Below are 13,980 nucleotides of genomic sequence, written 5' to 3'. Positions count from 1 at the left end.
TGGACTTTAAATCCATCCCCATGACTGATATGTTCACGAGATCTCTTCCTAACTCTTTAGTTAGATCATCAGTCAAATTATACTCATATATTACGAACTCAACAGATATCACATCTTGCATGATGAGCTCATGAATCATGCTACGTATAATATATAACCGTCTAGACTTTCCATTATACATCTGACTATAACCCATAGTCAGCACTATCCCACATGATAGATTTTAGTGATATCGGTTTGACCACAATGTAATAACAGTTTCTTAGCCATTCAACCACTTTTATCAGTTGTTGCAAATGCTAGAAACTCGTATTCCATTGTTAAGGGATGCAAATTCATTCCTTAATTACCTAAGACATGAAACCTTCTCCAAAAGATAATACACATCCATAGTTAAGCAATTTATTTACTGCTTGCCATTGTATTACCCAAAACATAAATTGTGTAAGTCCTTGTGCTAATCATAGCATACACCAAATATCCAATTAACTTGGAATACTGAAATAGAATCACCGTGATTAGACATAAACTTGATATTAGGATCTATAAGATTGCTAACCGAAGAATAATCAAACCGATTGAATTTCTTCAATACTTTCTCAATGTAATGAGATCAAGCCATAGCTACCATTGTTACTCCTTTTCATTGTTATACCTAGGATAGCATTAACCTCCCCCAGATCCTTTATATCAAAATTAGAATATAATAATCTCTTCGTCTAGTTAATCACTCAAATCCAAGTAATATATATCAAGGAATTGACCATTTCCTTTAAGATTCTATTTTTCTTTTCATTCTATACAAACTGATTCATTACCAAACGGAACATTAATATTAATCTTTTAAATATTCCATTAGACAAATATTTGAATACAACAAAGGTTCCATGTCGAGATAAATAAATTTATCTGACTCAATGACTTGTTTAAATTCATAATTATTTAAAACAAACATAGACAAAAAATTCTTTCAATCCTTTGAACATACAACACATAATCCAAAACTAATATTTTCCACAAGTAAATACAAGTCTTCAATCGGTTCAAATTCTTCAAACCATTTCGGATCCTTGCATACATGACTCGTATCACTCGAGTCTATCCACCATGCACACATGTCCTGTACATAATAGGAATAAGAAATAAACCACATATAATTCTTCACCGAATTATTTTTAAAACCATTGGACTTTTCGAGTCCAATAACAAACCCAAAGATTGAGTTTCTTTTATTTCACACCCCAAAAGGTTTCTCGACTTGTATACCTCTAATGGGCCTATCGTCACTTAGGTCATGTCCCATCAATCCCATGTGTGTACTATTTTAACAAATATTTTAATAATATTTTTTAATTCAAATTACAAAACAAACTCTTTGTTTCTTTATATACAATCCAGATTTTGTGTTTTGCAAATAATTAACACGACCCGAGTGATTAATTGAATCAACTTCAAAACTCATAGGTTTTGTAAAATTTAAAGGATAATTAGTAACGTATCTTTGGGAGTATGCAGGTCTTTTTACCCACTTAGACCCACCCTATTAAATTTTAAGTTTATTCCATCGTCATCTTATTTAACAATCTTTCTTGAGATTCCTGGCTTGTCGCATGTCAAACATCACAACTTAGGATTTCATGCTCCGAATCTCAAAGTTATCTCCATTGAGTTTAATACTCTTATTTAATTCAACAATATTATGCTTTGATACAGAAGCCATGTTTAAACACAAACTTGTATATATAATAGATATATATACGCAAGAAAATATTAATAACTCAATAAATACGGTTTACTAATGGTTGATTTTGCAATCCTCCAATTTTAAAAATTAATTCGCACTACATGCAAATAATAATGCATTTTGATAGCCTCTTTGGGTGGTTTTATCAACTAATTTATTTATTTATTATTTTTTTTAAATCATTATCACATATATTATACATATATGCAATTCAATAATCATCTCATTTTATAAAAGCAACTTTCATATTAACAAAATATGATGTACAGTGGCAAAATGGACACAACACCAATTATCATTTATCCTGTAACATATATACGCAGATATACTACAATAACTTCCTTGATTTTCTGGAAAACAAAATAAAATAAAGTGGAAATTTAAATTCAAATAAAATCAATATGGTGGTAATTTCTATCAAAAGTTAATAATTAAATTAATAAATATAACTCCACTTTGATTTTGTCATCCATTTTTACGTATTTAGTCAATCAACAAATTCTCAGAATAGTAAAATCAAAAGAATTGTTATAAAAATAAACTGCAAATACGTAAACCTGAATACAGATTTCACGCCTTTTAGATGTTTTGAGAAACCAATTCCAATTAAATCACTAGACCATACTAATTTGAATCGCATATTCGAATTAGGGTTTGCATCAAAATTCGGACGAACAATTGACAATTCGACACATTAACAGAATATTTAAATTGATTACTAATAACCAAATTAAACCCTAATAGGTTTATCTTTGTTGTATAATTGTGTACCTGGATGATGAATTCGATCAATGATGCAAACATGTAATATTGATTTCAATCTTTGTTTCTTGAACAATTGTATGGATTAATCTCTGAATTGTGAATCACTTTCAGATAAACCTATTTGCGGGTTATACGTAATGATTTATCGGATAAGACAGAGAGTTTTTGCACATGGAATTGGATTTGATTGTTTCTATGAATTGATAAAGAACCAGAGAGGAGGTAACCGTCTTCTCTGGTCTTTCTATTCGATCGATCAAATGAGTGGATCCCAGAGAATGAAACCATCGACATATAAATACCGATTCCTATTTTTCCTTATCCCACATAAGCCCAAATATTCAATTAGAGGCCCACTTATCATTATAATGAAGCCCAAGTAGATAATTACTTGAACCAAGTAACAAAGCCTAAATAACATTATTGTTAAACGAGCCCGCACTCCCGCGTCACCTAACTTGCTTAATCTCCAACGTTATTTACTCGATCGACTAGTTAATCCAATAACACTAAAATAACCAACAGCTGTTTTGGCTGTTTAAAGTTTTGATTTACATGTATGTCAGTTTATTACATGTGTAGATTAATTTGAAATCCAAGTTCATTAGTTTTTTTTATAATTCTTAATATCTTTAATAGGACAAAACAATATAATTATTAAAACATCTAGACGACTTCATGCAAGACTTAAAACCTCACAAACCACACAAGTACTTTCTCTGAAATTTCAATAGGGAACATTCCTAGTAACTACATTTGTAGGAAAAAAAAAACCCTATTTAATTCCATCATCTATGTCTTCAAAAAGCCATATCCAATTCCATATCACATTAATCAAATTATTAATTAAAACTCTTACTCCAAAACCATCATGAATCGTCTCCTCTATGAGACAGTCCTAAAGGGTGACACCATCACCTTCCTTAAACTAATTCAAGAAAACGAAACCCTAATCACACAAACGGTGGCCGAATCATCAAACACCGTCTTACACTTGGCGGCAAGGTTCGGTCACGTTGAACTAGTGTCTGAGATACTAAAAAGGTGGCCGGAGATGGTGGCGGTGGAGAACGGTGACATGGAGACCGCGTTGCATGAGGCGTGTAGAGAAGGGGAGGTTGAGGTGATGAAGATGCTAATGGCGGCGGATGAAGGTGTTATTGGGAAAGTGAATTTTAGAGGTGAGAGTGTGTTGTTTGTGGCGTGTGAGAGAGGTAAGGTGGAAGTGGTGAAGCATTTGATAGAGTTTCAATGGCTGCTTGTGCATGAACTTGATGCTTTTATGTGTTCTATACATGTTGCTGCAGCTGCTGGACACAAAGGTATATATATCTACGATATGCAAATTTCCAAATCAATTGGCCAATCAATTCCCTTAATATCCATTATAAAATTCACCGGCCACTTTTTAACCATTGTTAGATGGTTTTTTAACCAACCAGCTACTGGCGCATGTCCAAAAAATCTCCTTAGAAACCAAAAAGTCTTGTCAAATAAATCTTGTCAGGAACCAACATAATCTCGTCAGAAGCCCAAACAAATCTCATTGGAAGCCAAGATAAATCTCGTTAGAAGCCAATATAAATGTTGGACGCCAAAATAAGCTCCCCGGAAGCTAAAAATAATCTTGTCAGATGCCTAAATAATCCCGTTAGCTTCGACGATTTTTGTAAAAGAAGCTAGCGATTTGATGGTTTTATGACGTTACAGAATTTTGTTTGTTAAAAAATACGTTTTTTTATTGATAAAAAAGGTGATCAGATTAATGAGTTTTAATATATACATTTTGGGAGTATTTGGTTGGTGATCAAATGAACATTTATCAAAATTGATCAGTCGAATGTACAATTTTTTTCATTATCCCATATAAAAATCTATATTTAATCATATATTGCTGTAATATTTAAATATACAAGTGGCCATAAGAAAAATATAAAACTTAGGTGACAAAAAATTATTTAAATTCTGTTGACGAAATTTGCCCTATTTAACATATACAATGGATTCAAGCCGTTTGTGAATGATAATGCATCCAATAAAAAATATCGTGTCAATTTTGGGATTTGTTTTTTTCCCTAACGGCATCTACATTGTTTCTTGATCTTGTAGGTTTGCCTTTTCACATTTAGTTATTAAAACAGATCTTATGGAATATAATTAATTACCATCAACATTGCTATGAATTAATTAATGTTTAAAATAATCAGTGACTCAATAGTCAACATACACACCAAGTAGGCAAGTCCCACACACACACATATACGCGGATGAATTATTGCACAATTAAGACGCTGTATACAAATTATTGGTACAAGATAAATGCTCGACGACTTATTCCTTAATTACAAAACCATTGAAGTCCGTACACTTGTTTTTTAAAATATTTCACATCACATGAAAATTAATTAGCCAACCATATGCGTTTAATTACTTGACTTGGGCCTTTACTTTGTCATCATCTATGAGTTGTAGTTGTTCGGGCCGGTTGCCATAAGTTCATTACATGTTTGAAGTCTTTGAAGAAACATCAATTCAACCTCACCCGGATGGATGTTCTCCGGTTTTGAACACGAATGAACCCACACCTCGATCTTCTTTTCCGGTTACTCGATACCTGTCGTGGAAAAACAGGGAGCGGAGGTAACTTCTAAGAGTCTCCTTTTTTTGCAGACACAAAAATGTGATGGAAGCCAAGAGTCCCTCAAAATGAGAAATGAAGATCCCTTATATAAGGGACTCCATGATCACCATCATGAAATGAAACCCTAACATAGTAACCTTAGTGGGCCAAACCCGGTTAGAGGTTACCTCCACAACCCCAGACCCATTAATAGGCCATGGTTAGTAAACAATACTAATTTAACAAATATTACACGCAATGCAATAAGTAAAGGCCGTATCGGGGATTTATGACCCTACCTAGTGCTTCCCGCATATACCCTTTGCATGTATGTTTACTTTGCTTCGGGTTTATGCGGGAGCAACAAACTTATATTTGTCTTTGGGATTTAAGAGGTTTTAAATCATGATTGCAAGTTTGGGTGTAGCGGAGCGTGTCCGTTTTGAGGCGGAGTATGTCCGACGCATTGGGACCGAGGGTGTCCGGTGCACGGGGAGCGGAGCGTGCCCGACACGCTGGAGCGTGTCTATTCAAGGTCTTAGAAGCATCATATTCAATTTGAATTCTTTCTTAGACCATCCTCTATGGAGGGGAAACATAGCACCTCCACGTCATCATCCCGTAGGAAATGAGACTTTGAAGCCCCTCTCCATAACATCCCGCTATAGTTTGTTACTTCTTTGATGCCTCGTTATATATACATATATACGTATATACGTATGTGTGTATGTGTGAGAGAGAAAAGTTGGATCTCCATCCCCTAGGTCGCCCTTCATCCGTTCATGTACTTGTTTTTATAAATACTTACATTGTTTCAATTAGGTCCCATTTTTTACACTAACAATGATTCATAATTAATTTATTTTATTTTAGTTATAATAAACTATTTATTTTATATATATAATTAATGTAAATAAACACAATTCATATATATAATGTAAATAAACACAATAAAAAATATGTATAACAAATTGTAGAACCATGTGATGATATATGATTTATTTCACATAGTACTAAAAACCTTAATTTCTATATATGATTTTCTTGTATATAGAAATAGTGAAGGAGATACTGAAGGTGCGTCCGGAGTTTGCGAGAAAGTATACCTCAGAAGGCTACACCCCATTACATCTAGCTTGTAGTAGAGGACATGTAGACACAATAAGGGAGCTTCTTTGGTTCGAGCCTGATCTCTTGTGCCTTCGAGATCACAAAGGTTGGACACCCCTACACTGGGCCGCTATGAGAGGCCGAGTTGGAACTATCGGTGAAATAATCTCGATAAGCCTTGAATCCGCTGACATGGCTACAAACCACGGCGAAACTGTTCTTCATCTCACAGTTAAGTATAACCAGTTTGCTGGTCTAACATATCTAATGGAGTCACTCAACATCCTAGAACTTGTTAACCGACAAGACAACGATGGGAACACTGTTTTACATATAGCGGTGGCAGGAAAACTCACAGCAGTAAGTAGTTCATTTATCTCGATCTTCATAATAGTTTTACTAGTCATTTAATTTTTGTTATTGTTGTTTTCATGTATGTTTATAATTGGTAACTGCAGGCGGTGCTATATTTACTTCAACGCGGAGTGGATGTAAACATTATCAATCAAAAAGGGCAAACTGCTCTAGATGTAGTCCAATCTGATGGAAGCAACTCGACTACGCTTCAAATTGTGCCAGCCTTAATAGATGCTGGTGCCAAAAGATGTGATCAGTTACCCCCTAGAGACATCCCAGAAGTTGTTCGTCGCAATTTAATCGCACACTCTCCAACCCCAATTCAATATCATCATTCCAGAAAGAAAAGTCACCGTAGATCAAAACAAATCGAGCTTCAAAATGAGGGTTTACGAAATGCTAGAAACACGATAACGATTGTTGCGGTTCTGATAGCAACCGTTACGTTTACAGCTGGAATAAACCCTCCTGGCGGTTTCAGTCAAGAAACCGGAAAGGCTAAAATGGGAACAAAGCTCCCGTTTAAGGTGTTTATGGTGTGCAACATTATAGCATTGTTTTTATCTCTAGGAATTGTTAATGTGTTAGTTAGTGTGATTCCGTTTAGGCGGAAATCAATGATGAATTTGTTAGTAGCCACACATAAAGTTATGTGGGTGTCTACTATGTTCATGGCCGCGGCCTATATTGCTGCCACATGGACCATTTTGCCACATAGGCCAGGCTCGAGATGGTTGGAGATTGGATTGATGGTTGTTGGGGTGGGATGCACGGTAATCGTGCTTTTAGGGTTGGGTGTGTTGTTGGTGGAACAATGGTCAAGAAAGCGAGAATGGCGAAGAAGAAAGGGGAAAAAGATGAAGGATCTTACGCCTAATAGTAGTATTAATAGTCAGGTTGGAGAAATGCGTGTTATTAAGAATAGTCATCAATCTTTTTCTAGTAACTCAGACATTGATAGTTCTGATCATGGTTACCATGTTTACTAGTTAAGGTTTCATTATGTTTGTAATTTGTATATGTTAATACTTGGTTTTTTGTATGGGGTGGTAGATTTTATAAGTGGGTATGCTATTTTTGTAACCTTCTTGTTACATATATGTATAATTTTAAGTGACGGTTATTGTGGTCTAGTTAGGTGTACGTATGATTATCTTCCATTGTACTTTCTCCCTCAACATGGCTAAGCTTCACCACAATAATCAATAATCATCATCCACGAGTGGAGTGAACAACACCAGGTTTTTTTCCTTGTGCACAGTCTCTAATAAATCATCACCAAGAAATGCGTTGTTGACATCTACTTAGTCTAATAGCGCAACTATGAGAGAAAATGATAGATAAAAACAACCTCATAGTTGTTGGTTTGACAATTGTAAGCTAGTCTTACCATAATTAAATAATTAATGCCATATGTTTGATAAAAACTCTCTGCAACAAGCTGATATGTATATAAGCTAACGAAATCAAGGGGGGGGGGGGGGGGGGGCATTTGATCTTGTAATCCCACTTACACCCGATATTTGTTTTACTAAGAATGAGCTTGCATCAATACCCAAAGGCGGCTAGAGTGTATGACAACAATCTTTATATCCATGACATTCCACCATATCATAGATTTATGTGATTGAAGAAAGGTACGTGGTAGATTCAGAAGTAGGAGTAGAGGAGACATCGATAAGAAATAGTTTGGGAAGAGTTATGGTTGGCGAGTGTAATCACAAGAACATGTGACCATCATATGAGAATGACAAGAAGAGGGACAATATGGGGTAGGTGATTGTAGGTCTTTAAATCTCAAGATCTAGTGCAAGCTTGATCACACACTTGATTAGATCATTAGGAATCAAGAATATAGAGGTACGAGCCTATTGAAGAGATCCTGTTCAAGTGAGGTCGTACTTGATTAGATCCTTGATTTACCAATTGAAGTGATATTAAATGTCTATATACACACGAAAAATAGATGAAGAAAACATAGAAAACCCCGTTAATCAACTGATGCGTGGGTGAAATATCAAGTATTAAATGAGTTATATCACTTGTTTTGTGAGTTTATATGCCGGAAACACGTTTACTTTGTGTGTGTTTGCAATTACAGGTGTGCGGAGCTTAAAGGTGCTAAATGGGAGCATATGAGATGGAAAGGAAAGGAAGATTTTATTGCATGGAATGATAGAGCAAGCGAAGACGAAGACGTAGCCGAAAACGAGGCATAAATCGGAGTTCGGACAAAGAAGTTACGCGAGAAGTAAAATGGTGAGTGACAGGCCACCGTAGCCTACGGTGGGGGCTGCCACCGTAAGGCAGTAAGCATCACCGTAAGCTACGGTCCCCACCGTAGCCTACGGTGGGGAGACCGTAGCCTACGGTCACCAGGACGGGAGAAAATCGATTTTTTAGGTTTTTTGGAACTATTTAAGGCCGGTTCAACCCTAGGTCGCCCATCTTCGATATCACAACACCCTTGGACGTGTTTGGAGCATCTTTCCACCATCTTAACACCTTTCAATCACCCGAATCATCCATGGCATCATCTTTTCAATAATCAAAGAAGCTATTCAAGACCATCATGCTAGGCTAAATCACTCGTGACCATCTCCGGGTTTAGGGTTGAGTTGTTCATTGGATTGTTGGTATTCTAAACCTTACTTTTGGATTTTGTTTGTGTGCTTAAACATACTTTTGGGTAATCATTGAGATTTGCGGTTTATCAGTTATTGATTTTGGTCATCAACGATTAAGATTGAGTTCTTAGTGTCATTGACCTAGTCCTCTTTAACCATAAAACTCATATTTCGTCATTGCCAAAGATTACAATCAAGTAGATTATATTGTTTAGCTACGTCAATCAATTGGATTAAGTTCTAACGATCATCATAGTCAAACATTTAGTCTTTTGGTTTATTGCTTCAAACAAAGAGTATAATTACATAGGTTTAATCATTTATCCAATTTGCTTCAAAAACCTGAACCCTGGAGTTTGGTTGCTTTTTAATCATTGTTTACAAATACAAATCTTTTAACCCGGTTGACATCGTTTGTCCGCTTAATATAATTTATAACTAAGTATTAGAATTGATTAGCAGTTTCCACTGATTCCCTATGGATTCGACACTTTACTTGCCCTTGCTAGTAAAGGTAAGTTTTATAAGTGTTTTTGATTGACCTTTCGACATCGATCAAAAAGGCGCCGTTGCCGGGGAATCAACGCGCAAAGTGCTAGTTTAGTTAGTTAATCTAGTTAAGTTTAATTTTAATTTCAGTTTTTGTTTCTTTTTCTTCGTTGATTTTACGCGGGGTTGTGTGTTTTTGTGTGCGCAGTAATATTTCAGGTTGATGTATACATGATATTCTCGAGAGCAAGAGCCGCTATAGTTTGATCCATAAATAGAGAAAACAGCAAAAAGAAACCGAGCAGCTAAAAAACGGGGTGAAACTTCAAAACCTAAAGAAGGATATGAACCATCAGGGGGACTACCCAACCCCACCCGAGTTACAACCGGAAAACCAAGACCCACCTCCTAATCATGAAGCACAACACATTTCACAAAATCCCCCACTCAATGACTTACCACCACTAAACCAGCACCTCAACTGAAACCGTAGAGCTCAAAGACAGTATCACATGAGGGATGATCGGTCAGTCAGGTCTGAACCACCATATTTTCAGGGTACGGTTGATTTTGAGAGAGAGAACAATCGAAGAAGGGGATTTGATGATTTTGAGGAATTTAAGGATAATGAGGAATGGGAAGATACACCTAGTGGTCGGTATTATCAGAGAGAACAACCACAACAACCACCACGTAACCAAACACCTGAACCAGGACGGCAACCAAGAAACCACAGGCCACGAAGAAGACCAATTGTGCAAGAACCACAGGTTCCTGAGTATGAGTTTGATGATGAGGTTCCGAGAGCATTTGCTCCACCACCAGTTCGGGGGGTTCAAAGCCATTTTATTTCACAGGTGGCTACAAATCCCTTGCCAATCATTATTCCGGTGAGAAATGGAAGAACTTTTTCAGTCAGACAGAGTAGCTTAACCGGATTACCCACGTTTCATGGAAAAGCCACAGAGGAGCCGTATCTACATTTAAGCGATTTTAACTCGATCTGTGCGACAATCTCCAGTCAAGGGTTTACTGCAGATGAGGTGAAGATGGTAATCTTCCAATTCAGTTTGAAAGATGTAGCAAAGCAATGGTTCCTCTCATTGCCGTCAGCCAGTATTTATACGTGGCAAGATTTGGCACAACAGTTCTTAGATGAGTATTATACGCCACAGCGAACCTCAGAAGCTAGAACATCTATCAGAAATTATCAGCAGCGTATAAGAGAGACTTTTTATGAAGCCTTTCAGCGGTTCAAGTTGTTGTTGAGGACTTGTCCTCACCATGGTATAGCTTTATGGGAATTGATAAAGGCATTCCATGATGGTTTATCGACTGACGATTTGCGAGACCTCCAATCTACCACTAATGGATCTTTTCTGACTAATGATGAACATATGGATTAGGGGCATCTGGAGAGACATGCTTTGAATTCTAAGAGATAGGCCAGTCGAACAGAATGATAAAGAGGGCGGTGGTGAAAGCAGTAGACAGTGGAAGTTCAGATGATCGGATGGCACGGTTAGAAAAGAAGCTGGATCAATTAATGGTTACTGGTACGAGAGAAAAAGGGAAATCGGGAAAAGCATATCCAATTTGTGAACAATGCGGTGAGTTGGGGCATGATGTGGCGAGTTGTGGAATTGTGGAGGAAGTGGAAGATGAAGAGGAAGAAGAGGTGAATTTTGTACAAGGGGAGAAGAGGTACAATAATAGTGGTAATATGAACTCGAACACGTACGACCTGGGCCTTAGAAACCATCCCAACTTCAGCTATGGAAACCCAAACACTCAGCAGAACCCAAATTTTCAAGGCAATACCCAGAAAACTGGTTACCAATCAAAGCAGAGACAATATGGGAATGGCTCGAGTAATGCAAAGAGTGGGTACAATCAGAGAGAGTTTGGGGGATACAACAAGGGATATCAAAAGGGTGATCAACAAGGGCAAGGGAGTTCTTCGGGTAATAAAGAGGAGTCAATTAAGGATGTGATGGATTTTTTGAAGCAGATGAAGACGGATCAGGAGGCTCAGAATGAAAGCATGAATCAAAGATTAGAGCTCCAAGATAAAGCTAATGCTTCAAGGGATAAACAGGTGAGCCAGCTTGCTGAAGAAGTGGCTAGTTTGAAGAGAAATCCATCCAAATTACCAAGTGATACCTTGAAGAACCCGAGCCATCAGAGTAACAGTTCATCGAGTGGGAAGAGCACTCACATCAACCAGGTAAGTACCCTTAGGAATAGTAAGACTTATGATAACAGGGTAAATCCCCCAACCTTCATTGAGGGTGTGGTGGAAGACTTGGGGAGGATGGTAAAAGTGATGATGATGTGGAAATCGAACCTAGAAATCAACCGAGAAAATCAATTAATAAAAATTTTAATGAATCGGTAAATAAAAAGGGAGCACCAACTACTAAGGAGGCGGGTTCAACGAGTAAAACCATTCCGTTTCCTCAAGCGTTGGTGAACCCCAAACATCATCATCGCTTAGAAAGAGGGGCCCACAACAGAAGGAAATTTGGGAAATTTCAAACAAGTAAAAATTAATTTACCCCTCATTGATGCTATAAAACAAGTCCCCGCGTATGCTAAGTATTTGAAGGACTTGTGCACTCAAAAACGAACTCATAAAATACCTAAACAAGTTGACTTAACTGCTAACGTGAGTTCGGTTTTGATGGGAATCCTCCCACCCAAACTTCAAGATCCGGGAACGCCAATAATACCCATTCAAGTGGGCGATTTCAATATGACAAGGGCCTTATTAGATCTTGGAGCCGGGGTGAGTATTCTCCGGGAAGCTTGTACGACCAATATGATTTTGGTCCACTTAGAAAAGCCGACACCACCGTGGTGTTGGCCGATCTAACACTCAAGCTTCCTAGCGGAATCGTGACTGATGTGATTGTCATGATTGAAGATTTTTATTATCCGGTTGACTTTCTGGTTCTAGACTACGTAACAGTTGACCTTAAACGGCAACCGAACGTGATTCTTGGTCGGCCCTTTTTGGCAACTGCGAATGCTTTATAAACTGTAGAACCGGGGTAGTCGACATGGCCTTTGGTAATAAAAATCTTCGGCTCAATGTGTTTTCAAATGTATCTAACCCTCTGGTGAGTGATGAATGCTTCGCAGCTAAAGTCATTGACAGGTTGAATCCTCACGAAAGTGAGGAGGATGCCACAGAGGAGTGTGTTATTTGTTGCAGGAAATCTGTTGAGCATGTGTTGCAGTTGAAAGAGGAGGAAAGGGCAGTTGAAGTATTCGCTGCGAGTATTGGGAAGCCACCTTGGTCTCAGCAGGTGGAAAGACTACCGGACACTATTGACTCTAAATTAAAACCCTCACTTGAGAGTCCACCGGTAGTGGAGTTGAAGGAACTCCCAAAACATCTCAAGTATGTGTTTTTGGGAGAGGGAGAGACGTTACCGGCCATCATTGCATTGAATCTAAAAGACGAACAAGAACGGGCATTGATGGAAGTTTTGAAGCAGTATGGAGCGGCTATTGGATGGATGATAGCAGACTTATGGGGTATTAGTCCGTCTGTCGTGATGCACAAGATTATCACAGATCCCGAGGTAAAACCCGCCCACGATGCACAAAAACGGTTGAATCCGAATATGCGGGAGGTTATGAAGAAAGAGTTGTTGAAGTGGTTGGATGTGGGAATCATTTTCCCGATCTCGGATAGTACTTGGGTGAGTCCGACACAAACGGTCCCGAAGAAGGCAGGTATTCAAATAACCCGTGATGAGAAAGGTGAGGAAATTGCTACCCGACCGGTAACCAGGTGGCGGATTTGTGTTGATTATCGGAAGTTGAACGCAACGACCTCCAAGGATCATTTCCCTTTACCATTCATTGACCAAATCATCGAGAAATTATCAGGTCAGAAGTTTTACTATTTTCTAGATGGTTATTCGGGGTACAATCAAATTGCCATTCATGTGACATTTGAACCAAAACCAGGTACACCCTAATATAAAGCTACCGATTTAACGATTAAACGCTTATTACGTAACGGTCGAACGATTAATCAAACGGGTCTGGTTATGACCCAGATATCCCGGGGGACCATCTATAAGTGATATAAGTTTATTATAAGCTAAAATATTAGTATTATGGCCTTAGTTCTATAGCAAACAAGTTAAACGAAAACATGCTCGTTTAACTACCCGCTATAGATTTAAACGCGAAAGATAGTTACAAACCAAGTATTGTATCATCCGTTAAGCCGAAAAAGATTTACAAAACAC

General features: G+C 37.6%; 2 protein-coding genes across 2 annotated transcripts; both read left to right on the top strand.

The window, feature by feature from the left end:
* Nucleotides 1-3,367: 3,367 nt before the first annotated feature.
* Nucleotides 3,368-7,700, top strand: LOC143591250 (uncharacterized). Its single transcript, XM_077071512.1, has 3 exons — nt 3,368-3,831; nt 6,184-6,599; nt 6,698-7,700. Exons 1-3 carry the CDS (start codon nt 3,381-3,383, stop codon nt 7,583-7,585), a joined length of 1,755 nt encoding a protein of 584 aa, XP_076927627.1. The 5' UTR covers nt 3,368-3,380; the 3' UTR covers nt 7,586-7,700.
* A 5,074-nt stretch (nt 7,701-12,774) lies between these two features.
* LOC143591263 (uncharacterized) lies at nt 12,775-13,704 on the top strand. Its single transcript, XM_077071519.1, has one exon. The coding sequence runs from the start codon at nt 12,775-12,777 to the stop codon at nt 13,702-13,704; it is 930 nt and encodes a 309-aa protein (XP_076927634.1).
* The last annotated feature ends 276 nt before the right edge of the window (nt 13,705-13,980 follow it).

The sequence above is a fragment of the Bidens hawaiensis genome, unplaced genomic scaffold, assembly GCF_021521415.1.
Source record: "Bidens hawaiensis isolate Kalapana, Puna unplaced genomic scaffold, B.hawaiensis_p1.1 tig00039497_1, whole genome shotgun sequence".
NCBI lineage: Eukaryota > Viridiplantae > Streptophyta > Magnoliopsida > Asterales > Asteraceae > Bidens > Bidens hawaiensis.
This window is presented reverse-complemented; position numbering and strand designations above follow the sequence as displayed.